General features: G+C 48.9%; 1 protein-coding gene across 4 annotated transcripts in view; it reads left to right on the top strand.

Annotated features, from left to right (window-relative positions):
• FADS6 (fatty acid desaturase 6) overlaps positions 1–26,474 on the top strand; it is a 44,491-nt gene extending 18,017 nt beyond the window's left edge. For 3 of the 4 annotated variants that reach the window (XM_025178135.3, XM_089771922.1, XM_025178136.3), the window contains 6 exons: positions 11,853–12,409; positions 16,800–16,966; positions 18,561–18,741; positions 20,966–21,153; positions 22,469–22,648; positions 23,890–26,474. In XM_025178135.3, the coding sequence (XP_025033920.3) occupies positions 11,857–12,409; positions 16,800–16,966; positions 18,561–18,741; positions 20,966–21,153; positions 22,469–22,648; positions 23,890–24,039 (1,419 nt within the window). In that variant the 5' untranslated portion in view covers positions 11,853–11,856 and the 3' untranslated portion in view covers positions 24,040–26,474. The remainder of the gene's footprint in view (positions 1–11,852; positions 12,410–16,799; positions 16,967–18,560; positions 18,742–20,965; positions 21,154–22,468; positions 22,649–23,889) is intronic. The other variant, XM_025178134.3, reaches the window with a different exon arrangement.
• The last annotated feature ends 728 nt before the right edge of the window (positions 26,475–27,202 follow it).

Raw genomic sequence — 27,202 nt, 5'->3', positions numbered from 1 at the left:
GTATGTCTACACTACAGCGTTATTTAGAAATATCTTATTTCAAACTAGTTAATTCGAAATAAGATATTTTGAAATAACACGTCCACACACAAAATGCATTTCAAAATAGCACGTCTACACTGATTGGATGCTGAATTGCATTTAAGGCCAGCTGAAACCAATTGCAGCAGGGCATCAGGTCAGTAGTTGCTGTGTGTGGCTGCTGTCTGAGGCTATCTGAGGCTTGTGCTTAAAGGGACCCGCCTGGACAGCAGGTTCTCACCTTTCCTTGCTTGCTTGCCTACCTCACTGAGGGACAGCAAAGCATTTTTGTCTCTGTCTGCTTTGGTTCCCCTGACTTGGGACTCCACAGCACTTGGTGCCATGGAGCCAGAGCTGCCCCTGGGCACTCTGGTGCTCATTTTGGATGTCTTGCTGCAAGCCTGGCAGCAATTGCTGGAGTCTGCCTTGCAACATCTGCTGCAGCCCGACCCCCAGACCCTCTTCCAGACTCTCTTGGGACACGAGGAGGAGCAGCAGCAGTGCCCGGATGCCAGCATGCCCTGCCGCATCTGGCATCTGGACACCAGCAGTGACTAGTGGGACCACATTGTCCTGGAGCGCTCGGGAGACCAACACTGGACTCAGAACTTCAGGATGAAGAAGGACACCTTCCTCGAGCTCTGTGAGTGGCTTGCCTCTGTTCTGCAGCGACGGGACATGCACATGAGGCCCGCCATTCCCCTCCAGAAGCGCGTGGCCATCGCCCTCTGGAAACTCTCCACGCCGGATAGCTACCGATCCGTGGCAAACCAGTTCGGCGTGCGGAGATCCACCGTCAGAGCAGTGCTCATGCAGGTATGGCAGTCTCTGGCCACTGTGCCTGGGAGGAGGGGCTTCCCCAGGGAAAATGGGGGGAGGTGGTGCAATTCCCCTCCCCGGGAGGGTTTGTTCTGTCCCAGCCACACTACGGACTGCTCGTGATGGCCAGGATTGCAGGGGAAGGGGGGTTGCTCCAGGGGAGGGAGTGGGGGGCAGTGGTGAGGAAGGAGCACTGTCAGCCACCCTGGCACCCCAATGACTCTCGGTTTTGTGTGTCCCTCTGCAGGTGGTCAAGGCCATCAATAGAGTTCTGCTCCGCAGAGTCATCTGCCTTACTGATGTGGAGGCGGTCATTGAGGGCTGTGGCGCTCTGGGCTTCCCCAACTGTGGGGGGGCAATTGACAGGACGCACATCCCCATCCATGCCCCAGACCACCAGGCCTCCCTGTATGTCAATGGTCTCCAAGCTTTTTACACCCAAGATCACTTTTTAAATCTCAGAACAGGAGAAGATCTACCACCCCGCCCTTCATTGAAGCCCCGCCCTTTCTTGAAGCCCCATCCTCTCTATTCTTCTCCTGTCCATCACTTGCTATCCCCAGCCCTTCCATACACACTCTGAGAAACAGTTTATTTTTAAATTGTGCGATATATAAAATTAAAATCACGTGTTTATAGTTATGAAATAAATGGTCTATTTTTTATTCATGCTATTTAAATCTAAAATGAAGCATTTATAATTATACATTTTGTAGGGACAGAGTTCTGTGGCTGGGGGCAGGGGAGAGAGAACAGGGTGCTGGGAGGGCAGAGGACAGGGTTCTGCATCGGGGGACAGGGTGCCAGTGGGGACAGAGTTCAGGGAGTGGGGACAGGAATGGGGACAGAGTTCTGTGGCTGGGGAGTGAGGTCTGGGGAGTGGGGAGTGGAGTCTGGGGAGTGGGGGCTGGGGAGTGGGGTGCCAGTGGAGGCAGAGAGTCCCCTGCATCTGCCTCCTCCCAGGATTCCCGCCCCCAGAGGGAAGCCAGCACGTGCCTCCTCCAGGCCTGATTCCCCCCCCCCCCCCCCCCCCCATGGTGCAGGGAAACTCCGCGCGTGCCTGCCCTGGGCCAACTAACCCTTCCAGCGCCTGTGCAGGGAAGTCGCTGAGCTCCTCCTCCAGGGCCGACTCCCCCTCCCACAGTGCGCCTGGCAGAGCAGACAATGCACTTCCGGAATCCCCGGAAGTGGCGTTAAGCTGCGGGACTTCCGTCCACCCGTGGGAAGCTGGTGCTATCTCCATTTTTGCTGGAGGTAGGTAGCAGGGCTTCTCAGGAGTAGGGGGAAATGGGGGGGGGACGCCACTCGATCGACTAGTCGAGGCCTCGCGATCGACCAGTCGATCGCAATTGACCTGTTGGTGAACATGGCTGTACGTAAAGTGGAAGGGATATTTCTTGGTCATCCTGTAAGTTGACCACCAGGGCCGCTTCCTGGACATTAAAGTGGGTTGGTCCGGCAAAGCACACGACACGCGAACGTACTAGAACTCCTCCATGTGCCAGAGGCTGCACACCAGGACTTTCTTCCCTGAACATTCCTGTGGACATGTCTGTGTGCCTGGTGGGGGATGTGGCCTACCCACTACAGCCCTGGCTCATGAAGCCCTACACAGGACACCTCAACCCCTTCCAGCAGGCCTTTAATGCCAGGCTCAGCAGGGCCTGCATCATGATGGAGGGTACCTTTGGCCGGTTGAAGGACCGTTTTAGATGCCTCCTCACCCACCTGGACCTCTCCAAGAAGAATATTCCACACGTGGTGGCGGCATGCTGTGTGCTGCTCAATTTGTGCGAAAGGAAGGGGGAAGCTTTCCTGCCAGCCTGCATGGCAGAGGCTGACCACTTGGCTGGCTTCTACGTGCAGCCCTGCACGGCTGCCAGCCGAGAGGCCAAGCGGGGGGCTGTCCGTATCCGGGAGGCCCTGCGGGAGAGCTTCCAGACAGAGGAGGAATGAGGTCTCCCTGGCATACCCCACTGGGCCTTGTGCCTTATTCCACCCAGGGCCGAATGGAGGCATGGGTGAGCCGGGCAGCTGCCCAGGGCGCCAATGATGGGGGCGCCTGATGGCAGCTGTAAGGGGCGTGCGGCGTCCCTTACAGCTGCCATCAGGCACCGCATGCTTGGCTCCCGCAGCGCCAGCCCCTGCGGCACTGGCCCAGCAGCATCCTTCCCCGCACAGCCGCAGGGCCCTGAATGGCCCGGCGCATGCGCCAGCAGCACTATCGAGGCCGGGCCGGGCAGCATATGCGCCGTGCGCCCTGGTAGCAGGCCCTGGGCTGCGCGCCAGTGGTCATGGCTGGCCCACGCATGCGCCGTGCACCCTGGGGGCAGCGCTGCGCGCCTGGGCCCAGAACGCTGAAAGAGCTCGGGCCGGCCCCGATTCCACCTGATGTCCTTCCACTTTCCCCTCCCTAACCCCCCTTCCTGATGTAAAATAAACACACGGGTATGGAGGGGGGTGGAGGAAGAGGCGGGAGGGGGAGCAGGAGTGGGAGGAGGAACGATAGATGGGGCAGTGGCAGGGGCTGGAGCGGCAGGAGGCACCAATCTGCACCAGAGTCTGCAGGTGGTCGCAGATGGCACGGCCCTGGGCAAGCAGCTCCCGCCAGCTCTCCCACCACAGCTGCAGGTCTTCATGCACCTAGGGCTCCAGGATGTGGACCTGCCTTCGCAGGAGCCCTAGGTGCTGCGGCTGGTACTCCTCCTGGTTCCGGGTCAGCCTGCTGAGTGCCCGGGTCCGGGAGGCTGTCCTGGGCGGGGTTGTGCGCCCTGCACTCACAGCTGCTGTGGCTGTGGAAAAACAAGAGAAGTGGTCAGTCATCCCTGGGGACACAGTGGGTGAAGCCCAGCCCCCCTCTGCAAGGCAAGGATGGCAGGTCTCCGCACCATCAGAGCCAATGTGCTTGCACACACGACATGTTTGGCATTTCCTGCTATCCCTGGGAGTGTGAGCTGGCCTGGGACTGCACCCATGCCCTTGTGCTGCATATAGTGTGGGGGTGGGGGGGAGAGGAGATGTGCCCTGCCTCTGCGTAGAGGGGGCTTGTGGAAGGAGGGCATTGTACAGTGTCCCTCCCTGGGGCCAGGAGCATGTCATGTGCTTTCATACATACACGCGTGTGAGTAACAGGTCAGGGCCCCTGTGTGGCAGCCAGCCGGAGCCACATGCCCAAGGTGGCATGACACATGCCCAGGTTGCTGCGTGCTCCATGGTCAGCAAGGCCCACATGCGCGGTCCCTGGTCCTCCTCCATGCCCTGCTCAGGGCCCTCTGCCCCAGGGTCAATGACCACCTGGGAGGCACGGACTGTCTGCCCCCCCAGCATGTGGTCCAGGGCATCATAATAGTGGCAGGGGTCTGGGTTAGCCTCTGGTTGGGAGCTGCCCCTGTGGCCCTGGCATAGGCCTGCCTCAGCTCTTTGATTTTCATGCGCACCTGCTCTTGGGTGCGCATGTGGCCTTTGGTGGCCAGGCTGTCAGCCATCCACCTGTAGACGGCCGCGTTCCTGCATCTAGTGTGGAGATCATGGACATTGGAGGGCTCCCCCCAAACCTCAGTCAGGTCCGTGATCTCTGCGCTAGACCAGGAAGGTGCTCACCTTTTGCAGCCCCTGGCAGACTCGTGGGAGCTGCCAGCCTGCTCCTGGGGAGCAGTGGAGGTCTGAGTGCCAGTGGGTTGCTGGCTCATGTTGGGTCAGGGACAGCGACTGCTGGCTCTGGGCTGGCAGGCTTGCAGCTGGCACAGGCACTGTGGCCAGAGTCTACCCCTTTAAGGACTCCGGGGGGGAAGCAGAAGAGTTTTCCTGGTTTGGCCCAGAGTGGCCACCAAGGTACCCTGGGAAGGGTCAGAGGCCCCCTATCCTATATATGTAGTAGCCCAATGTCTGTGACTCTGTAACGCTGTAACGCTGGCTGTTCCCTCTGGGTGGCGCTGTTGCCTCCCGCCGTGGCACTCGGCTGACTTCTGCCGTGTGGGAGCAAGAGGCGCAAGCGGCTGTTTGGGGTCCGCGCTCCCCATGCAGCACAGGGATGCTGCATGGAGAGCGCAGGGCTCAAATGGCAGCTTGCGCCGCTTGCTCCCACGCGGCGGCCCGGCTGAGCGGCGCAGAAGTCAGCCGAGCGCCGTGGCAGGAGGCAACAGCACCGCCCAGAGGGAACAGCCAGGGGGCGGGGCCTGGACGAGCGTGCATCTCTGACATCAGGAAAGGCCATTGGATTCAAAAGGAGGAAAGCGGAGGAGACAGAGAGGAGAACGGAGGAGGCGGAGAACAGCAAGAGAGAGAGTGAGAGAGACGCAGCAGGAGGAGGAGAAGAGAAACACAGAGTGAGAGGCGGGAGGGAGAGAAGAGAAAGAGAGAGAGACAGAGAGAGAGGCAGGAGGCGGACGAGAGCTGAGAGAGCGAGAGGGCGAGGCAGTAGAAGGAGAACATAGAAACATAAGAATGGCCGTACTGGGTCAGACCAAAGGTCCATCTAGCCCAGTAGCATAGGCATGCGCAGCACATTTCATTAGGGTGTGCACTCAAAGAATTTTTTAAAAATGTACTTTGACCCCCCCATTAGCCACACCCCTGACCCCTGTTAACCACACCCCGGGACCCCATTAGCCACGCCTCTGGAGGTAACCCTCTCTGGGCAAGATGGGCACATGACCAAAAGTAAAGTGTTATGTGACCCCCCAAAGACTTTTCCCACCATCCTCCTACCAATAGGGATTAGTTTGGCTCTCCCCCACCCATGTAACTATCCTGCAATTGCATTAACCCAATGTGTGTGACATTAATGCGGGGGTGGAGAGGCTGGGGGGGAAGTGTTCCCTCTAAGAGTTTCCTCCCATGAGCAGAATGAATTTTGTGTTGTGCACCAGTACTGAACTGATGTGGCTTGTTTAGATGTGCCATTGTGGCACCCAAGTTATTAATAACTATCTACCTTCCCACTCTGCTGCCATGTCTCCTCCCCTTGCTCCATCAACTTCCCTGGTGCCTGCTGCCCCCCAACCTCTCACCCTCCTCTGCTGTCCTGACTCCTGCCCTTCTCACTGCCCTCAGCCTTCCTGAGACCTGCCCTCCCTCCACCAGCCCTTCTCTCCCCCCTGTGCCCACTCCTCCAGTAGCCCCACTCTGATCATGTGAGCTACCTCTCCTCATCCCCTCGTCTAACACCTCCCTCGTCTCTCTCCTCTGGTGCTGGTCCCTCCCCTGCAGGCGTCTGCCCTTCTGCTTCAACCCCAGAATCCCCTTACCCCTGCACCCTCCTGGTGCCTCCCCCTTCCCTCACTGCCCCTACCCCCTTTGCCCTTTTTTCCCTGATGCCCATCCCCTCACCACCCTCTGCCTCCATTCCCCTCATGCCCCTGTGCCCTCACACATGACTTGCTCCAACCCCACCTTCCTCATGCCTACCCCTTCTGTCAAGCCTTCTCCCAGCACCTCCCCCTCCAATCCCCAATGCCCTTACCCTCTCCTCTTCCAGCATCACCCTGTCCCCCCTCCCACTGACACCTCCCCTCCTGCCCTTTTCCTCATTGTGTCCACTTCCCCCTAGCATTTGTGTGTCCTCTACCCTGTCGCTTTGGTGCCTTCCCCTTTCTTCCTCCTCTCCTTTCCCACTCCGTACAAGCCCCTTCCACCTCTTCTTCTTCCTTCCTCCTCCACCCCCACCACAAAAGCCCCTTCCTCTCCCACCCCTTCTTCTTATCCCTCCCCCCCACTTTCTTACCTTCAGCTTCTGCCTTACAGCTTGCAGGGCTGGAGTCAGAGCCAGCCCAAGCTGCAGGGCTGGGATGGGGCACCCCCAGGGTGCCGTGCGGTGCTGCAGGGCTGGGTGCCGCACGGTGCTGCCGGGAAAGGTGGGGGCGGCCCCAGGACTGTGTGTGGTGCTGTAGGGCGGGGCCTGGGCTGCCAAAATGTCTCGGGCTGCCATCTGTAGTAGGGTCCCAGCTGTTTTTGGAGCTGGGCCACTGGGTTTTAAAGTTCCTGGTGTTTCCCCTCTCACCTGTTGCGCGGTGTTTGAGGATGCCATGCATGCGCTCTCTCTGCCCCATAGTGCCCAGTAGATGGCTGCGGGGAATTTAAAGTGAGGGGCTGTGGCGCTCCGTCAGAAATCCCCCTCTTCCTCCAGCAGCTGCTGGCTAGCCCCAGACATTAGGGTGTGCCTGGGCACACCCAGCACACCCTGTGCGCATGCCTATGCCCAGTCGCCTGTCTGCCGACAGTGGCCAGCACCAGGTGCCCCACGGGGGGTGGACCAAAGACAATGATCAAGCGATTTGTCTCCTGCCATCCTTCTCCAGCCTCTGACAAACAGAGGCCAGGGACACCATTTCTATCCCCTGGCTAATAGCCTTTTATGGACCTAACCTCCATGAAATTATCTAGCTTCTCTTTAAATTCTGTTATAGTCCTAGCCTTCACAGCCTCCTCTGGCTAGGAGTTCCAAAGGCTGACTATGCGCTGTATGAAGAAGAACTTTCTTTTATTAGTTTTAAACCTGCCACCCATTAACTTCATTTGGTGTCCTCTAGTTCTTCTATTATGGGAACTAATAAATAACTTTTCTTCATCCGCCCTCTCCATACCACTCATGATTTTATATATCTCTATCATATCCCCCTTTAGTCTCCTCTTTTCAAAACTGAAAAGTCCCAGTTGCTTTAACCTCTCTTCATATGGGACCCGTTCCAAACCCCTCATCATTTAGGAGAAGAGAGAGAGAGGCCGTTTGCGCCTCTTGCTCCCGCGCGGAGGCCCGGCTGAGCAGCGCAGAAGTCAGGCGAGCACCACGGCGGGAGGCGAAGGGGGGCGGGGCCTGGACAAGTGTGCATCCCCAACGGAGACAGAGGAGAGTGGAGAGAGAGTGAGAGGCAGGAGGGGGAGAAGAGAAAGAGAGAAACAGAGAGAGAGGCAGAAGGCGAAGGAGAGCTGAGAGAGAGACGGGGAGGCAGTAGGAGGAGGAGAGAGAAAGAAAGAGACTCGGAGCGAGAGACCGGAGGCTCAGGAGAGAAGACCGACATGGAGGAGAGACCAGAAAATCCCGTCTTATGACGGGCTAATAGGCTAGTTTCAAAATAAGCGTCTACACAGCGCTTATTTCGATTTAGCTATTTCGAATTTGGCGTTATTCCTCGTAGAATGAAGTTTACGAAATTCAAAATAAGCGCTCTGCTATTTTGATTTAATTTCGAAATAGCGGTTTGGCTGTGTAGATGCTAGTAAAGTTATTTTGAAATAACGGCTGTTATTTGGAAATAATTTTGCTGTGTAGACATACCCTTTGGGAATTATTATTTCGAATTGAATTATTTTAAAATAATTTCCTATTGTAGACGTGCCCTATGGGGGGGCTGATATAAATTAATTAGCATACATGTCAGACACTACTGAAACAGGGCTGTTTCTTTTTTCTTCTATTTCTTCCTCTCTTTAAAATACTATCAGCCCATTCCTTTTTTGCTGCTTTTCCTTCCGTACACAGACAATGAAATCCTAGAGCTTAGGGAGAGTTGGCTGAACCATTTGTTATGAATTTAGCTCCCTTTATGATTATGATGATTATTAATAAAGCACTTCTAAAGTACTGAAAGGCTTCAGTCATGATTGAGTTGTGGAGGTACTGTGCAAACAGCATTAGAAGCATTTGCTGCTTCTTAGCAACTGAATTTTGTGAATGTATTTGCTAGATAGAAGCATTTTTTTTCACAAACCATTTGCAGTCCGTTGATTGAACACCAAGACTACCATCTACACTGCAGCCTTTTGTCAGCAGAGACAATGCAAATGAAGTGCTCATTAGCATTTGTCACACTTCATTTGCATATTCTCTGTCGATGCTTTTTGCGGAAGAGGTTTTTGTGCAAAAACAAGCAGTGTAGACAGGTCTGTTTTGTGCAAAAAAAACCTTTGTGCAAGATCCTGCATGCCTCCTTTTTTGAGGCATAAGGGATCTTGCGCAAAAGGATTTTTTGTGCAAAACGGCCCCATCTACACTGCTTGGTTTTGCGCAAAAACCCCTTCCGCAAAAAGCATCAGCAAAGAATATGCAAATGACAGAGTGACAAACCCTAATGAGCTCTTCATTTGCATTGTCTCTGCTGACAAAAGGCTGTAGTGTAGACGTAGCCTTGCAACTGTTCATTTCTGTTGTTCACTATTTTCTGGTTGTGTGGTGTGATTGGTCACATACAGGAAGTCCAATGGTATTGTTTTTCCTCCCTTGTTTGGATAAAACTTTAAAAGTGGGTGAAGACTGAGAGACAAATGTGAGCATTCAGAATACAGTTTTGAATGAATAGTAATTTCTGTTAAAATAATGGACACTGTCAAGATTCACATGCCATGAGTACCCAGTAGTTGCCCAAATGATAGATGAGGTTCACCCCAGTGAGACCTCTAATCTACTATTAGCCCAGATAAACTCTGTTTTGAAGGCTTTAGTGGGATGCAGATGATGCAGGGGACCCATGCTAGCCCTCTGCACAGGAGTAAATTTAATAGTGATTAACTACTATTGTGAGCTTGTGAATCATAATGAACTAAACTCTACATTTTTACACACACAGGTACTTGTGAACCAGGTTTCCTTTTACTAGTCAACCAGCCATTGAAGTCAACTACTGAACTTTCAGTCTAAGTGACTTTTATTTTAGATTGAAGGAAATGACAGACTAAGAAGGAACAAATATAAAGTCTCTAGGAGACAGACTGTGGAACATTTCTTGATCTTTCTCCTTCAACACCCTGCTTCTTAGCCAGCAGGTAGCCAGGCAGGGTTCTTTTATGTGTTTGTTCAATGCCCAGCACAAGGATTCATGACTGAGGCCCCTAGGCACTATGGTAATACAAATAATAATGCTAAAAGTATAGTATGCAGCAAGCAGAGCCATAGCTAAGGATACTGCTATGCCAGACAGTTGTGTCTGAAGTAAGACTAAAAGTCTGGTGGTGAATCAGGCTTTGTCTGAACAAATGGTTATAACCATCAATTGCACTAGTGCAAATCTCTAGTATAAGCAGGGAAAGCCAATGTAAGCCAAAATTTGCATCAGTACAATTTATCCAGGCTTGATATGGAGTAAACTGCCCAGGTAGAAATCATGGCTCATAACGTACCAAATATATATGCTGGGGGGAGCTACATCAGTAGCCAGCCGCTGATGACTGCCACTGGGACAAATCCCCCACATGGACAAGACATTAGAGAGCTGAATAGATGATTTATTTAGAAACTCAGTTCAATGGCAGGAGCAGACGAGGAACCTAGAACATTCTCAAAGTGGATGGGACTGGTTTTCCCAGAAATCCGCCCCCACAATGATGTTAACTATGAACGCATTATTACACCCAAGCAATGCTTGTTGGCTAAGCTGTGACCTGGGAGCAGGAGACTCTTAAGTAGTAAGTTCTGAGAGCTGATTAATCCTTAGTGGGTGGCACTGACTCCACAGTCACACAGCCAGTGTATCAGCTTTGGCGAAGGGATGTAACATAGAACTTTAGGTGCATGTTTACTGGGGACATTCTTCACCCAGCCAAAACCCACTGTGAAATCCAAGATCTCTTTGCCCTTCTAGGGAAAACCTCTGATCTCTCTCTACTTGGTCTGGGGCTCTAGCTTACTTAATAGTACAGCATGTTAGCACAGCTGATGCTATGGTTCCTAGAGGAGATTTTCCTTATGGGTCCCAAATGGACTTGGTGAAGTTCCATCAGGAAGGGAGAACAGTATCCCCAGCGACCAAGTCTTTGACAGGAGACCCCTGCTATAGTTTGCAGACATGCAAAACCCCGCAGCCTCCATCTTTCAACCTGCAGGAAAGGAAAGAGCACAGTAGAAAGAGAGAGCAAGACAACATGCATGGGTCACTTGGCACCTCATCTCTGATCCTGTAACTCCCCTTTGCATCCTTCTTGCTGTGTCTCTTGTAAGCTCGATTCTGTCCTTAACCTCTGACTTCTCTTAACCTGCTCACCGAAGGCTGTTGCGCCTGAGACAACAGAGCCACCCAGCATCCTCTCTGCTCTTGCTCCCCTTTTCTTGGGAGTAAATGAAACCATATCCTCTGGCCTAGATACATTGTTGGTGTTTCAGTAGTTTCCACCAGTGGATTTCTCCCCCTTTGCCATTTCTACTGCCCGTGTGACTGTCTATCTCCATCTCTTATTACATTCTCTTTTTCCTACCCCTTCCCTCCCTCCTTCCCACCCTGCCTCCCATGGACATTCCATGTGCTAAAAGTTCCCAGAAACTGTGCTGATGCTTGCTTTTAGAAATGGGTTAGTGCTGCAGCTAACTCTTTCCCCTTCCTGCCCCTTGTTTTCACTCCTAGACTCACTCATGTTTGGTACTCATATGTAGGAACATTTGGAGAGAAAAATAGGAGTACACCTAACTCCAAAATCCACAGAGCTAGGGGAGCTTTAGGGCAAGACAGAGTGAGAATATGAGTAGTATCTCGCTCTAGGAACCCTCCCTCCTAATGAGGGATGCTTGGCACGCATACGAGGGTCCCACTCGCTGTTCTTTGTTTCTCTCTGCTCTCTGCTCTCCCTTTTCTTGCCTCCAGAATAGCTCTGCACTCCTCTGTAGGAGCGGTAACATTTTTTTATATTGCTGCCCTTCCCATGTCCTTTGGCTTTGGCGAGAGCAGCAGAACTCTGCTTGCCTGCACAAGCTATTCTTCATGACAGGGAGAGCCAAGGGCAACAGACACGGCAGCACCATAAGTGGGAGAGAGTCAGAAAGGGCGTGGAAGGAGCAGATGAGGGAGAGAATGAGAGGGTGAGAAAGGGGCAGAGTCTAGGGATGGGAGTAAAGCCAGCTTCACATTACTAGTGCTAAGCAATTTGAGCTTACAGTCTGCAAACATTTCCGATTGCACACTGTGGCCCTTCTGCCAAAGCCAGCTGCATTTCTCTGCGGTCTCTGCCCTTCCCAGGACAGGCTCATTTGTTATTTGATCCGGCAGAGGTACTGGCACTTGGATCACTCTGCAGTGTCCTGTGCTCTGCAGGGGGATGGAGTCATGGCAGGAGACGCGGATGGAGAATCAGGACCTGTACCAAGAGAGACAGAAGGGGAAGCAGCCAAGTGAGGCAGGCACAGACAGGACAGATCCTCTGCAAAAAGATTCTCCCCTAAACCACAGAGTGGAACAGCCAGCTGCCCCAGGAGAAGGGAGAAATGGCCCGGAGAAAGGTGAGAAACTGGGGCAAGGGGACACACCAAGTCAAGACACTGCAGCTCCAACACCACCGCTTCAGACTGGCCTCAGCAGAGCAGACCCCCCAGTGCAGGAGGTGACTCCAAAAGGACAGGATCCAGGGTCCTCTTTAAATCATCCAGTCCCGGAAGGAGATGGAAACACACCCAGAGGAGAAGAAATGCCGAGGGTCGTCCAGAGAGGTGCCAAAGAAGAAAGGGAGCCTCCCGAGGAGGAAAGAAGTGAGGAATCTCTGATGGGGGAGCTCTCTGAGCTGGTGCAGCAGGTGGTGAAGAGAAGCAGCTGGTGGGAGAGACATGGCATAGACGACTGTATCATTGCCCTACACTTCTTCGTCCTTCCTGCAGGTAACAGTGGGAAGGCTTGTGTCAACTAAGGGAGGGGAGGGGAGGGAAGGGAAGGGCCCCTGAATCTCCTTATTGCTTTCTCATGATATGTTAATGGGAATTGTATTCCCTTTGCGTTAGTAGGCATGATAGCTCAGCTGGTTATTAGCCACCTAGATGTTGCTGCTAACGGGGTGAAGGGCACCTCCGAGCACTGCCGCTGTGATCCAAAGCTCTACTTCTCATACTGCCACGTGGGTCGGTGCCTGAGATCTGTATCATATGAACACTGTTACCTGGGGACAGCAGTGGGCTCAGCGGAACCAGTGCCCAATGCCGTTTCTCTGCAAATGTCACACCAGGCAAAAGAGCCTGTGGCGATGGGTGCAGCGTAAGAGCCGGAATGCAGCAGAGCTGAACTGTGCTCAGCATCATTTCGGTGCCCATGCTTGAAACCTGCTCAGGCTTAAAAACTTGATGCAGCTGGTAATTGTTCCTGAGGATCCAGACTGAGTATGCAGGCGAATTTCAGATAAGTGGGATGCCAAGGCAGCAGCCTTTTCAGTGCCTCTGCCTTCTCTGATTTAACCCTTTGCAGATGTGCATTTGGGGAAGCCTTCCCTATTCAGCACTGCAGGGTTGCTTTTCAACATTCACTCTGTCTGCCCTTGTGAGATCTTCAAGGGGGAGCTCAGCCCTGCTGGGAAAGATTTGTTATTATATTTTTATGAGTGACTCCGTATAGTTCTGGTGGTGGGCGTGATGTAAGAGAGACATTTTTATAATTGCAGGCAGAGCTGGTCTTGCAGCTTCTCTCAGGAGGTGCAAGAATTGCCAGTACAGGCCCTAGTTTGTTCTCTGGCAGCCAGTGAACATTAATTCTTGCTATGAATAAAGGGCATGAGAAGCTACCAGCATAGACAGATATCACTATAGTTCTCCATTCATCCTGGGACAGGTATTTCCAGGTCTGTCCCAGTTACACTGAAGAGCTTCTGCACCCTACAGACAGTGCTCACACCCCTTTTGTAGATCCCTAAGGTGGCTTTGGAGCTAGTGGTGTTTCATCTCCTGGAAGTGCTGCATAGGGTTGGAATTATGAAGACAGCAGCTTATGCATAACTTTATATCTAAACCAAATGTATCCTAGTGAAGTCAATAACGTGACGCCTCTAACCCCCAGCAGCTTCCCTCACTGCAGCTCAGAATAAGGGACTAGGAGGGTGCTAAAGCTTCTCTCATATTTGTTTCATTGTATCAAATCTTGAACTCCTTAGGCAGGAAAATTTCCCCTTTGGCCATATTCTGGGAGGGGCTGAGTATCTGCAGCATCCCTTGATGACACTGGGAGTTTTAATTAAGAACTCAGTACCTTTCAGGAGTTAGCTCAGTGGGTATCCTGCCTGAGAACCTGGTAAAAACAACTGGGTAGGTATTTCTCCCTGTGTGGAGTATGGATGCAAGAGTGTAGCCATTTACATGGGTAACTGATAAGCATGAGCTTATTGGTTACCCAAACAGTTATATATGTGTCTCTCCGGTCCCGGGGGTATCAGAGGCAGCAGTGCGGGGCAGAAGTTGGGAGCCAGGGCATGCCGGAAGCTGACTTTTAAGCCAGCTCCTGGTGTGCACTGGCTCCTGGGGAGCAGGCAGTCGCCATGCCCTGTGGGTGTGTGTAACCATGTAACTGCTGACATTTTCAGTTGTAGCACGGTTAGCCAATTACCCACATTTTAACATCCCTAGCACAGAGGGCTTGTTCAGTTCTTATTTAGGTAAACTCTCATTGATTTCAGTAGGAATTTGCTTGAGTGAATTAAAAAAGACACTGGGAACCTATAGATCCTTGTGCATGAGGGGAGCTGTTGTGCCAAACAACTAACAGGTCCCTGCCCTAAAGAGCTTAGAGTCTCACTCTAATAAGGTACAAACAAGGAGACATACGGTGTGATTGGAGCTAGAAAATGCGAGAGTGGGATAACTTCTCAGAAGTGTTTTTGAAGAAGGAGTGAATGGGAGTGTGGTGTTGGCCAAGGTACACTGAGCAGTGTGACAGAGGGCATCGGGTTGGGAGTGGGGAAAAAGAGATTAAGGGAGTGAACCTTCCTGGGATGGGGTTGGGTGGAGCTGGAGATGCAAACTGAGATGGAAGCAGGGTCAGGTTTATGAAGTGCCTTAAAAGCCTTGGCTTTAATGTGGAAGATGAAGAGTCTCCCACAAGGAGAAGGGTGGGGGGACTTAGATCCCTGGGATTATTTTTTGGATTTATGGCTGCTTAGCTAAAATGGACTAGAAGTCTGGAATGTTTTGCCATCACTGTTTATTTGACCAATCATGTGAGGCCTTCCCCTCACTGTGATGGCATTGCTCCATGTGCATGTTTGGATTCAATACAATAACTTACAAATGCTGTATCCAAACACTTCCAAAATGTTAGGGAATGATCTCAGGACACTAGATAGAACCCTATATATTTTGGTGGAAATGCAAAAACTGGAAGGATGGAAGGAAGAAATGTGGGACCCATGGAGACCCTGACATCTAGTTATTAGAGCCATCTGTTTCGAGCATGTATAATTGTCTATAGACCAAAGAACTGGTGGAGGTAGCACATTAACAATACTCCTCAATTTAGTTCTCCTGCTCCTCCCCAATACAGTAAAAAGTGGTGACAATACAGTAAAAAGATGAAGAAAGAAAGGAAAATAAGAATGGTGGAAGGCAAGGAAGGAATGGAGGTGCGTGGTTGGAAGGGAGGCAATGTATGTTAAATACTTTTGCTAATCAATCTGTTCCACCTTGTAAATAATTGGACACAGAGTATGTTTCCCAGACCTGAAGAAGAGCTCTGGTTAGCTCAAAAGCTTGTCTCTCTCTCCAATTCAAGTTGATCCAATAAAAGATATTACCTCACCTAACCTGTTTCTCTAATATCTTAGGCCAGATCTACGCTGCACTTACTTCGATATAACTGCATTGCTCGGGGGTGTGAAAAATCCACTTCCCTGAGTCATATAGTAATACTGACCTTAACACACACACCCCAAGTGTGGGCAGTGCTGTGTCAGAGGTGAGCTTTTTTCATGAAGCTGGACTTATTAAAGCAACAGGAGAATTCTCACCCATCAGCTTAGAGCAGTGGTTGGCAACCAACAGGGTGCACGTGGCCCATCAGGATAAGCTGCTGGCAGACCACCAGGCAGGTTGTTTACCTTGTATCCACAAATATGACCACCTGCAGCTCCCGTTGTTCTGCAATTCACTGTTCCTGGCCAACGGGAGCTGCAGGAAGCAGCGCAGGATGCGCGGACGCTAGGTAAACAACCTGTCTGGTAGCCCGCCGGCGGCTTCCCCTGATGAGCCATGTGTGGCCTGTGATCGCAGGTTGCCCAACACTGGCTTAGAGAGTTTTCACCAGAAGTGCTACAGCAACACAGCTGCACTGGTGCAGCTGAGCCAATGCAAGTTTGTAGAGTAGACCTGCCATTAGAGATGTTAAGCAGAAGGAATCAGCAAGTTTTAGATATAGCCTGGGTATGAGGATCTATTCTAGAGAGAGATTAAGGTTGAAGGTGATGCCCTGATATTAGGCCTAGATGATGGTGGTGTCCACAGTGGTTCAGAAAAGAGAGAGGGGAGGGCTTGGCAGTGGGGAGTTAGGAGTTGTGAGTTAATCATGTTTACCTTGAACTGATGGCTAGACATTCACAAGGTACACACAGACACTTCCCTGTCTCATAGACTTTAATCTATCCATCTAGCGAGGTACTTTTTTGGCCCTCATCCTAGTAGTATATGAAGTGGACACCTGGATTTCCACTTTACTGCAGTGAGAAGAAGGAAAATGGAGACTACCTCTGAAAGAGATATCATTTGCACAGGAGGGCTACGTCTACATTGGCCTCCTATTACGAAATAGGCATGCTAATGTAGCACTTGGGAATAGGCAAATCCGCGCGGCATTTGCATTTTCATGGCCGCCGCTTTTTTCCGGCTTGGAGATAAGCCGGAGAAAAGCGTCCAGACTGGCGCGATCCTCCGGAATAAAGCCTTATTCCGGAGGATCTCTTATTCTCTTATTGCAAGTAGGAATAAGAGATCCTCCGGAATAGGGCTTTATTCCGGAGGATCGCGCCAGTCTGGATGCTTTTCTCCAGCTTATCTCCAAGCCGGAAAAAAGTGGCGGCCATGAAAATGCAAATGCCACGGGGGATATTTAAATCCCCCGTGGATTTGCCTATTCCCAAGTGCTACATTAGCATGCCTATTTCGTAATAGGGGGCCAATGTAGATGTAGCCGAGAAGTATAGTTCTTATGGGGAACGTAATCCTGCCTTGGCCATTATACTGCTCTGATCTTGATTATCTAGAGAAGGCTTAATACCTCCAAGGTTTTTCTTTCTATCTCTAGGGTTCCTGTGTCTGCGTTCAGACAATGTCCTTCCCTTCCTTCTGGGCATCTTCCTCTTGGGCATGGTACACCACACAGCAACAGTGAAAGGAAGCCACTTGGCCAGCCACAATGCTTTGACAGAGTCCAAGACTTGGGGGAAAGTTTGGGCCATATTCTTCATTGAGGTATATCACCAATACCCTGCTGTGTGTAAGAATGTTCCTGTGTGTAAGTTTATATCAAAGGTGCTCAGATTTCATGCTGCTAGAAGGCTATAAAAACCTAGGTAGCTCGGCAGAACACTGCAAAGCTTACAACAGATACACATTGTAGTGTTGCATCAATGTGGAGATGGTGAGCTGCACCACTGCATGGCACGTGTATGTGGCTCAGGGTACATACACGGGCGATGTGGTAGATGATATTCATAGAAGCACATTTCCATTGAACAGAGGCAGTTCTGTGAGATATTTTAATGCCAAGGAGGGAGACTCATCACCAGGTTCCTAACTTAGTTACTCTCAATTCATGCTAGTGTATCCAAGTTCAGAATTTGTTACATTAGTTCTAACCAGCGGCTCAACAAGTTGCAATGTATTCACTGCCAAGTTCCTCTACAAAGAGGAGAGACTTTTCTTCTGATTTTGAAAATACTAAAGGATATGCAGGAAATCCTCTTCTGTCTTCTTCTGATAGCAACCAGCCTCACTGATCCACTAGGAAGTAGCTTTTGGAATGAAGATTTGATCCCTGGTGTGGAAATAGTAGCACTGTCCAATCAAAGGACAGGTATATTAAGAGAGAAAAATAACCTAAAAAAACTAATTAGTTCTGTTGACTAACTTTATTTTTCTAAATGAATAACCTAGCAGAACTTGGAAAACATATTTTTGACTGTCCACTGTATAGATAGAACACTGCAATCAGCTGGCTAGTGTGCCTGTACCTCACTGCCCTCTACTGGGTGGAATCATAACTGTTCAGGAATGTGTTGTAGCCTCTATATTGTTGATGATTTCTAGGGATTCTCCTTTGGCTCAGTTGTTGCAACCTGGTGCTTTTTGGAACAGGAGAAAGTGAGTTTTATCTCTTCTGGTGCTCCAAAACTGCAAATGGCCCTAGTGTGCAATGTAATGACAACCAGGAAGTATAAAGTGAACACAGTTTGTTATAATATCTTATTGTCATATTAAGCAGGCCATATATCAACTCTGACACCATACTGGAAAATTGGAATTTCCAAAATAAAGATAAATTAGCTTTCCAATCAGTTAGGGCACAGACATCAGCTCCTAATTGTCTAAGAGTTTATACATTCAGAGCAGCCAATTGTAGACACAATTATTAGAGGTCCCACTTAGTGGAGCTGGGCCTGAAAATCAATTCTGCATCTCACTACCCCAAGCTGGAAGTTTTTTGATTCAGGGTTTTGATGAAAGCCTGTCTCTGATAATCAGTAACTTGAATAACTCTTTGTGTAACTGGAATGTTCTTATCATGGCAAGTGACCTTAGAGATTAGTACTGTCCTCAGCGGTAAAGCACACATCATTGTGTAACTCCAGAAATTATCTACCATCCATGTGTCACGCAGCTTCAATAGCATACCACAGATGCATTTCTCCAGTGTAGTTATATCATATTAGTCCTCTTATCCTATTGCATGACCATAACAAGGCCTTGAGTGTGAACCTCTGTGGTGGTGTCATTCCAGAGAGACAATGTTGTGGATCTGTATGCACGCTGTTCTGCATTTACATCCCTTTTCTTTCTCTTCCAGATTTGCTCAGCTTTCACAGCAGAGCAGGCATACTACAACCATGTGAAAATGCACCACGGTTACACTAACGTTATCAGCCTAGGCGATTCCAGTACTTGGAAGATTCCTTTCTTGAACCGATACATCTACATGTTCATTGCACCCATAGCTGTACCTATTTTAACTCCTCTAGTGGCCCTTGGTATGTTGCTTTCCTCTGAGATCTCTTTCTTCTATGAGTATTGTTTAAAACTTGCAAGTTTTTAAAACTAAAAATTAAATTCATTTGTAAGAGCGAGGGAACAGATAGATACAGTTATTGACATGATGAAAATCCTAGTCAGGTTAAAGGCCTGGTTGTAGTAGGGAGTGAACATATGTCATTCCTTGCCTGAACAGCATACAGTCTAAAGGTAGGTTTACACTACGCACTTATTTAGAAATAACTATTTCAAAACAGGTGTTATTCCTTGTGAAATGAGGGTTTATTATTCCAGAATAAGAAGCCTGTTATTTTGAAATTATTTTGAAATAACGGGCTTGCTGTGTAGACACTCACCTTGTTATTTCAAAATAATGTTAGTTCCGGGACAGCCAACCAGCTAGAGATGAAGAGCCAAAATAGCTGTGGATAGAGTACAAAGAGCCACATATTATATATTTATTTTTATAGATAGATAGATAGATAGATAGATAGATAGATAGATAGATAGATAGATAGATAGATAGATAGATAGATAGATAGATAGATAGATAGAACACAAAATGTAGTGATAAAAATTACAGGACATTTCAGACAAAAACCAATAAAAAAGTCTGTAGTCACTTGAAAAATTCACAGCCAGTCCATAGATCTTCAGAGAACTTGACAAGGAACAAACATCAAATAAAAAATAACTTTAAAAATACAGTAATATTCTCACACTAAAAAAAAGCATCCCCACCATGTATTTTAAATTTAACACTACTGCCCTATTATGGCCCGTGAGGTTTTTTTTTTTTAATTAAACTGAACAGAGAAGTAAATTAGCACAATTTGAAGTGCCTGTTTCACTCCAGGTTGTTGATCTCTCGTATGATTTCCTCATTTTTTACTTATGAAGATTATGGCTTTTTTATAGTTCTAAAAATTCAGGTCTGTCCCAGACTGCAAATATGATAAGTTCAAAAACAACAAGGGAGAGACTCATATCTCAGAATAATTGCTTCAGCCTGGCAAACAATAGTCTTTGATTTTTCTTTAAAGAAATACAGTGTAAATCAGGTACATGCTGATATTTTTTTTGCCCTGGAATTTAAATATGACACTTGTGTTGGCTGCCTTATTCTGCATCCATGAAGACTTTGAGTTTAAGGTGCTTCAGCACCCCCCCAGCCCTGCTCTAACCCAAAATCCCCTTCCTCTCCCCCAGAGCCAGGCACTCCCAGCCTCCCAACCTAATCCAATGCCTCACTCTGCCTCCAGAGCCAGGCATCCCCGGCTCTCCCCGCCCCCGCTCTAACCTAATGCTTGGGTCTCACTGGAGCTGCTGCCATCACTGTCGTCATGTGCTTCTCCCTCCAGGTGCTGGGGCATGTGCGCAGAGCGGCCAGCCATGAGCAGTCTGGGCGCACGGCTCAGAACTAGCAAGAGCCGCATTTCTTGGAACAAAGAGCCGCATGCGGCTCAAGAGCTGCGAATTGGCCACCCCTGCATTAGTTATTTCAAAATAACACTGCAGTGTAGACGTGCCCAAAGTTAGGATGAGACATGACAAGCACACGTAACACGTGATAGGAAGGAGCAGGAGAAGAGCACTGGGGTCAGTGGTAGGGTGTGTAAGAAGATGGTGTTAGTGGGAAGAATGAGATCAGGAGGTGCAGACAGTGGAAGAAGAGACTGCATGATAACTGAGGAAATGCAATGTCCATTGTGTATGGAAACTCTTCTGTCAGCACACAACCACAGGCAGTGAACAGCTGCCAATTGCTTGCTGAAAAATCAGATAGGGCCAAATTCTGAGGTCATTATGTACGCCCTGATTCTGCCACCCCAACTTGTGTTGCAGAGTAACTGTAGCGTTCAGTCAGTGGGGCTACTCATTCGGGTGAGTGCTACTCAGAGTGAGCGAGCTGCCTTTAATTTTTAGTTGGTCCTTGCTCAGGCAAATGTCTGTTGACTTCAGTGCAGAATTTGACCTGAGTAAGCTGAAGCTTGCTAAGAGCATCAGTAATTTGACTCAGGACTGAAACCATCCAGCCAGTGGAACGGTAGGTGTTGAAGTGGGTCTGGGATCAAGTGCCCTTGGAATTTATACAGAGTGACAGACCAGTGCCTGTTCTGGGATTTGGAATATAAGCACTGCAGCATTATACCCCATCTGGGTAAACTGGGAGATGTAGGGAGATGTTGAGTGCTGCTCTGTATGTTATCTGTTCTTTCATAGGTTTGCTGAAGGATGTCGAGTTGAAAACAGCTCTCCGGACCCTCTGCTGCATGTGTCTTGGTCTCTACTCCCATTACTGGCTCTTGGTCAATGTCTCAGGGTTCCAATCGGTGTGGTCTGCCCTCATCTGCATGTTGATCACACGATCGTTCCTTGCTCACCCCTACATCCATGTTAACATCTTCCAGGTAGAGGCCACAAACCCCAGCTTGCACCAAAGTCCTTGGAAGCAAAAAAAGCAAAGCTCCCTGTATTAATTAACTAGCTGTATTAATTAACTAGTTCTCACTTTGTCTTTGGCAACTGAAGCATCTATAAACTTAAGACAAATGACCTGACTCTGATCTCAGTTGTACTGATGTCACATTGGATTAGACTCGGGTCCAAAATGTTGAGGAGACCAATGTCACCTGGCATAACAGTGTGGATAGTTGAGACAGAATGAACACAGAAGGCTTCATATAGGTGTAAATGAGATCAGAATTTGCTCCTTCTCACACTAAGAGATGTTACTTTAAAAGCCAGGTGCCTTTGGGAAGGATGGAACAAGAATAGTTGGTTCTTACCCATTGGAGAGTCACTGATCATTTTCAACAGGCCTAAGATGAAATGGCCAGATTCCGATCACATTTACATAGGAACTCCTCTGAAGTCACAGGGTTTCCAAACTCTTGTCGTGTCATTTGACTCTGGGACAGAGGCTTCTTTTTGATTTGCCACGAATAGAGCTGGCCTTGAGATAATATGTGGGGAGCAGTGTGTGAGTGCTAGTGCTCCCACAACAGACTTGACCCGTAAGGTGTGAGTGGGAAATTAGGGTATGTCTACACTACCCCGCTAGTTCGAACTAGCGGGGTAATGTAGGCATACCGCACTTGCAAATGAAGCCCGGGATTTGAATTTCCTGGGCTTCATTTGCATAAACTGGGCGCCACCATTTTTAAATCCCTGCTCGTTCGAACCCCATGCCGTGCGGCTACGCGCGGCACGAACTAGGTAGTTCGGACTAGGTTTCCTAGTCCGAACTACCATTACTCCTCGTGGAATGAGGAGTAACGGTAGTTCGGACTAGGAAGCCTAGTCCGAACTACCTAGTTCGTGCCGCGCGTAGCCGCACGGCATGGGGTTCGAACGAGCAGGGATTTAAAAATGGTGGTGCCCAGTTTATGCAAATAAAGCCCAGGAAATTCAAATCCCGGGCTTCATTTGCAAGTGCGGTATGCCTACATTACCCCGCTAGTTCGAACTAGCGGGGTAGTGTAGACATACCCTTAGAGCATTCCAGTTGATGGCACTAGCCTGTTACCTGTTATGAGGACTTCTCAACCCCATAAAGAAGGAGACTCACAAGATCATGTACAGAAAAAGATGAGGAGCTGGAGAAACAGCCATCATTCCACCCTGGCCTGACATAGCTGGATTCCACCCTTGTCCTCAGGAAGCCATGCACCCTATCTGCCTGCTGAAGAAAGTGATGCCACGTTTTTTATTTTTGTCTTGTAGCACATTGGCCTCCCGATGTTCTCTGTTGATAAGAAGCCCAAGCGGATTCACCTGATGAGTCTTGCAGTTCTGAATCTGCCCCGCAATGCCCTACTGGATTGGTCCTTTGGGCACTCAATCATCAGCTGCCATGTAGAACATCATCTCTTCCCAAACCTCTCTGACAACATGTGCCTGAAGGTGAGAGAGAAAAGGAGGGCCTGGCCAGAGGGAGTGCTGAGGGAGGGGAGCAGGAGGGAAAGTGACGTTTAACATAGAGGAGAAAATTGATGCTCATGGGAGGAAATAATGAGGAGATAAGTTTGTGTGATTCCCCTTCCACTTAACTCAAAATGGAGGTGTGAAGCCTCTCTCCCTACCTTGCAGGTCTGAGCACGCTTCTGTGTTCCATTCTTGCTCAGGCTTTCCCTCATCATTAATTTTAAACCCCTTCACATTTTCAGAACACTCCATAATGCCAATTCTAACTGCATCTCTGTCCTCATTTCCTCACACTTCCTTCTCCACACACTCTACCCTACCTTCTCTTCAACCTTCTTCCATGGTCTCCTTCCTCCATGCTTGACTTTGTGCTTTATTATTACAACAGCCTTCCAGAGAGTGTTTAGCAAAGTCCCTGCTCTCCTCCTGGGAAAGCTTTTCAGACCACACCTAAACTGTGAATAATTCCTGCTAGAATCATTAAACACCTGGCTGTACTGCCTTCATTCTCCACTAGCAATGTATTAGGTGTAGACTCCAATCAAACCCCTACATCCAACACCCTGAATTTTTGGGTTAGTTGAGATGTGGATCTGTACTTTTCAGTCCAGGCCTGTATTTGTTTGAAACCCTTTACTTATTTTACAGTCCCATGAATACTTATGATGCTAGTAACAATAAAGACATGCTGCTGCTATGATATTAACTCAAAGCAGTGTCTTTGTCATATTTCACAGGCCTCAAAAAACAAACCTTCAGGGGCTGCAAAAGATGATGTTAATTCAGTAAGCACTCTACCTTCTGAACCAGTGCCCCAGTGTGATATGAGGGAAGGATGCAGGAGATCCTAGATGCAAGAGCAAAGTAGTGAGCACTTGTGGTCATCCAGCCCTTATTATGACAAAAGGATGTCAGCTTTTCAATATCCCTCCCTTATTCCAACTCATATAAATATATTGTCAGTCTAAATTCCTGTTGCTGCTCGAGCTCGATATTATATTCATCTTCATTCCCTGATGTAAGCCATTATATAATATTAGGTACTGTTAAATAGTTTTCTTGTTCCACCGCGGAGTTGGCTGCATTTTGACAGTAGGCAATATGATGCCAACATGCATAGTTTTCAATGATTGCTCTGGATGGAAGGTCCTGTAAAAATGTAAGGCATCATCATCATCATTAGAACTTACGGTGTCATTGTAATATTTTTTCCCTTTTAGATCAAACCCATAGTCTCCCAGTATCTGAAAAAGAAGAAGCTGCCATACAATGAGGACTCCTATATGTCCCGACTACGGCTGTTCTTACAAAATTACGAGGAACTGATGGTCAATGCACCCCCAATAACTGAACTTGTGGGGATTCAATGATGACTGTCCCTGGAGCACTACAGCAAGATATGGGGCCATTTCCTGTGGGTCATTATAACATCTGACAAGATTGGGAAGGTTAGAACCAAAGACATTGCTCTTATAAAGCAATCAAAGGGGAAACGTGTTTGCCTCAAGTGTCTTGCTTCTGGGCAAAAAGAAATACACATAGAGGCTTAGAAACAACACTGGAATGATAAATTGTGACAGAATGGTGATGGGACAAAAGGGAATTCTATAGCTCCAGTACAGTAGGGTCAAATGGAATTTACTTGAGATATTAGTAACTGGTATTTATTTTTCTTCCATTCTCTTTTAACTCTTGGTTAGAGGTTGCTATTAATTCCTGTTTTCTGTACTGTTATGTCTCTGGGAGAGGATTGGGAGCACAACAAGGAAGGGGCTTAATATTCTATCCAACTCCAGGGTCCCACACACACAGGATGACTCAGGGAACTGGCCTTTAACTCTAGGTCAGAGGTTCAAATCCAGGCAAAGTTTGTATTTTTGAAAACAACTGAAAACTGGCTCCCATCTGAGGGCTCTTTGGTGTCCCAAGTCACATGGAGTTTATGACTGGTTTCTCAGAGAAAGAAGCCTGTATTACCAATCCTTAGTCAGCTTGAGAGGCTGAGGCTGGAATGGGCCATAAAGAATGTAGTGCTTTAAAGGTGGTCTCTCCAGATTAATGGAGGCACACTGGAGGTGTGGTGTAAAGGAAACTACACTTCCGCCAGCTGTCCTCTACCTGCTTTATGGCTGAATAATTCCTTCTAGGAGTGTGGATTTGACTAAATTAGCCAGAGCGTTTTGGGACTAAGTTGGTGAAAATTTTAAGTGCCTCCCCTTCCCAGTGCAATCATGGTTTCACCAGAGTGCACAATGCAGGATGGAGGATTTGCAGAAGAGGTAGAGAGAGGTTTCTTTGGGGTGCACTCCAACTCATCTGACTTCTGACATATGGAGAATTTGTCTTGTGGGTGTTGAAGGTGGAAATCATAAGGTTACCCCAGCCTCCTGCTGCAGACATGGAACCCAGCTGTTTGTCCTGGCCATTTACCTAGTAGCCAACAGGGCAGAAAGTTTTCGAGAGACAATTATCCAAAGAAGGCAGGACTCTGGGAGCCTCTTCGTTTCCAGCTACTAGAGGGCTCAGTGCTCATTCAGGAATGTTGCTATGTCCCTCAGGTGAAATCCTGGCTTGTTGAATTCAATGGCAAAACAGGCAGCGCTGGTCTACACTAGGGCTTTATTTCGAAATAACCACCCTTTGGTCGAATTTATAAGCAGAGCATCCACTGTTATTTCAAAAGAAGAGGCTGCTTATTTTGAAATCTGTATTCCTGCTTTTCTCGGGGAGTAATGCTAATTTTAAAATGCAGGTTGAACCTCTCTTGTCTGGGACTCTCTGGTTCGACAACATCCATGTTCCGGCAGGACCACAGATATTGCTAAACCAGAGAGCCTCTGGACCAGAAGCCTGGGAGGCCATGGGGTTGGCTGCAGGAGCCCTGGGATAGTGGAGCTGTGGCAGCTCCGGTGGCCTCAGGGCAGCTGAGCCACAGCAGCTCCAGCAGCCTGGGGTAGCATAGCTGCAGCAGCTCTGGTGGTCCCAAGGAGCAGAACCTGGTGGCTCTGGAGCAACAGATCCACAGACGCTTCAGCAGCCCCAGGGTAGCTGAGCCACGGTGGCCCCAGGGTAGCAGAGCTGCAGCAGCCCCTGTGGCTTCGGGGCAGCAGATCCATGGCAGCCCTGGCAGCCTCGAGGAGCGGAGCCTGGCGGCCCTGGGGAGTAGAGCCATGGCTGCCACAGCAGCCCCGATGCCCCAGTCCCTGGGGGCCCTGGAGCTGGAAGCCGGGGGTGGGAGTGGGGGGTGGGGGAGGAGAGGATAGCCCTGGGAGCCACAGAGACCTTAGGTTGGCTCTGGAATTTGGTATCTTTTGCCAGCACCAAATTGTGGGTCAAAGGACTAAAATGCAGTGTGAGCACAGGTCGTCTGTTCTCAGGGAGAGATCTGGAAAGCCTTCCGCCCTTCTGCTGTAAAATCCCACCCCTGCACCAGTATTATTGTTGGAGAATATTGTGGGAAGAGGGGAGGTGACTGTATAATGCTAAGACCTCCTCTCAGAGCTGACTGAAAAACAGCAAAAGGCAAACTCCTCTTCTGGCCCTTTTGGATTCTCTGCCAAAAAGCTATTAATATTTATCCACTTGAATGGATTAATATTTCATGTTAAGAAAAGGCAGGATAACTGCTGATAAGGGAGTACTGCCTGCACTGTTCCTAACACTTTGTGTACTGTGTGGCTATGCAAAGAAAGAAATGCTCATTCAGCAAGAAGCAAATCCTAAAACCCTGTACATCAGCCAAGCTGCCTATTACAAACCCTTCTCAATGGGCAATAAAATTCTCTTATTTATCTTTGTCCTCAGGTCTCTACTGCTGTTGGGAAGGCAGATTCTCTGGTCACCCTCTCTGGGCCAAGTCCTGCAGTCAATCCTTATTCTGGCCAAATTACCCCTGGGCTACGTCTAGACTGGCATGATTTTCCGCAAATCCTTTTAATGGAAAAGTTTTCTGTTAAAAGCATTTGCGGAAAAGCGCGTCTAGATTGGCACGGACGCTTTTCCACAAAAGCACTTTTTGCGGAAAAGCGTCCGTGGCCAATCTAGACGCGCTTTTCCACAAAAAAGCCCCAATCGCAATCGGGGCTTTTTTGCGCAAAACAAATCTGAGCTGTCTACACTGGCCCTTTTGCGCAAAAGCTTTTGTGAAAAGGACTTTTGCCTGAACAGGAGCAGCACAGTATTTCCTCAAGAAGCACTGATTTCTTACATGAGATCATCAGTGTTCTTGCGGAAATTCAAGCGGCCAGTGTAGACAGCTGGCAAGTTTTTCCACAAAAGCAGGTGCTTTTGCGGAAAAACTTGCCAGCCTAGACACAGCCCTGGAGTCAAGGAAGAAGGATTGAAAGATCTGGCCCTGGGAATACCGTGGTGGTGATAAGGGTGGGGTTGGGGAGTGAGAATGGATCTGGTGCTGGAATGTGCATCTAAAAAGGGTCATACTCGAATATCTGTGGCATTTACCTGACCATGATTTACCATAGCTCACATTTTGGCAGATAAAGGCCCTTCCTTTTTCTCACTGAGTGTGATTTT

Source organism: Pelodiscus sinensis, chromosome 20 (assembly GCF_052426305.1).
Source record: "Pelodiscus sinensis isolate ZL-2025 chromosome 20, ASM5242630v1, whole genome shotgun sequence".
Taxonomy (NCBI): Eukaryota; Metazoa; Chordata; order Testudines; family Trionychidae; genus Pelodiscus; species Pelodiscus sinensis.
Note: the sequence above shows the minus strand (reverse complement) of the source record. Positions and strands in the feature narration are given on the sequence as shown.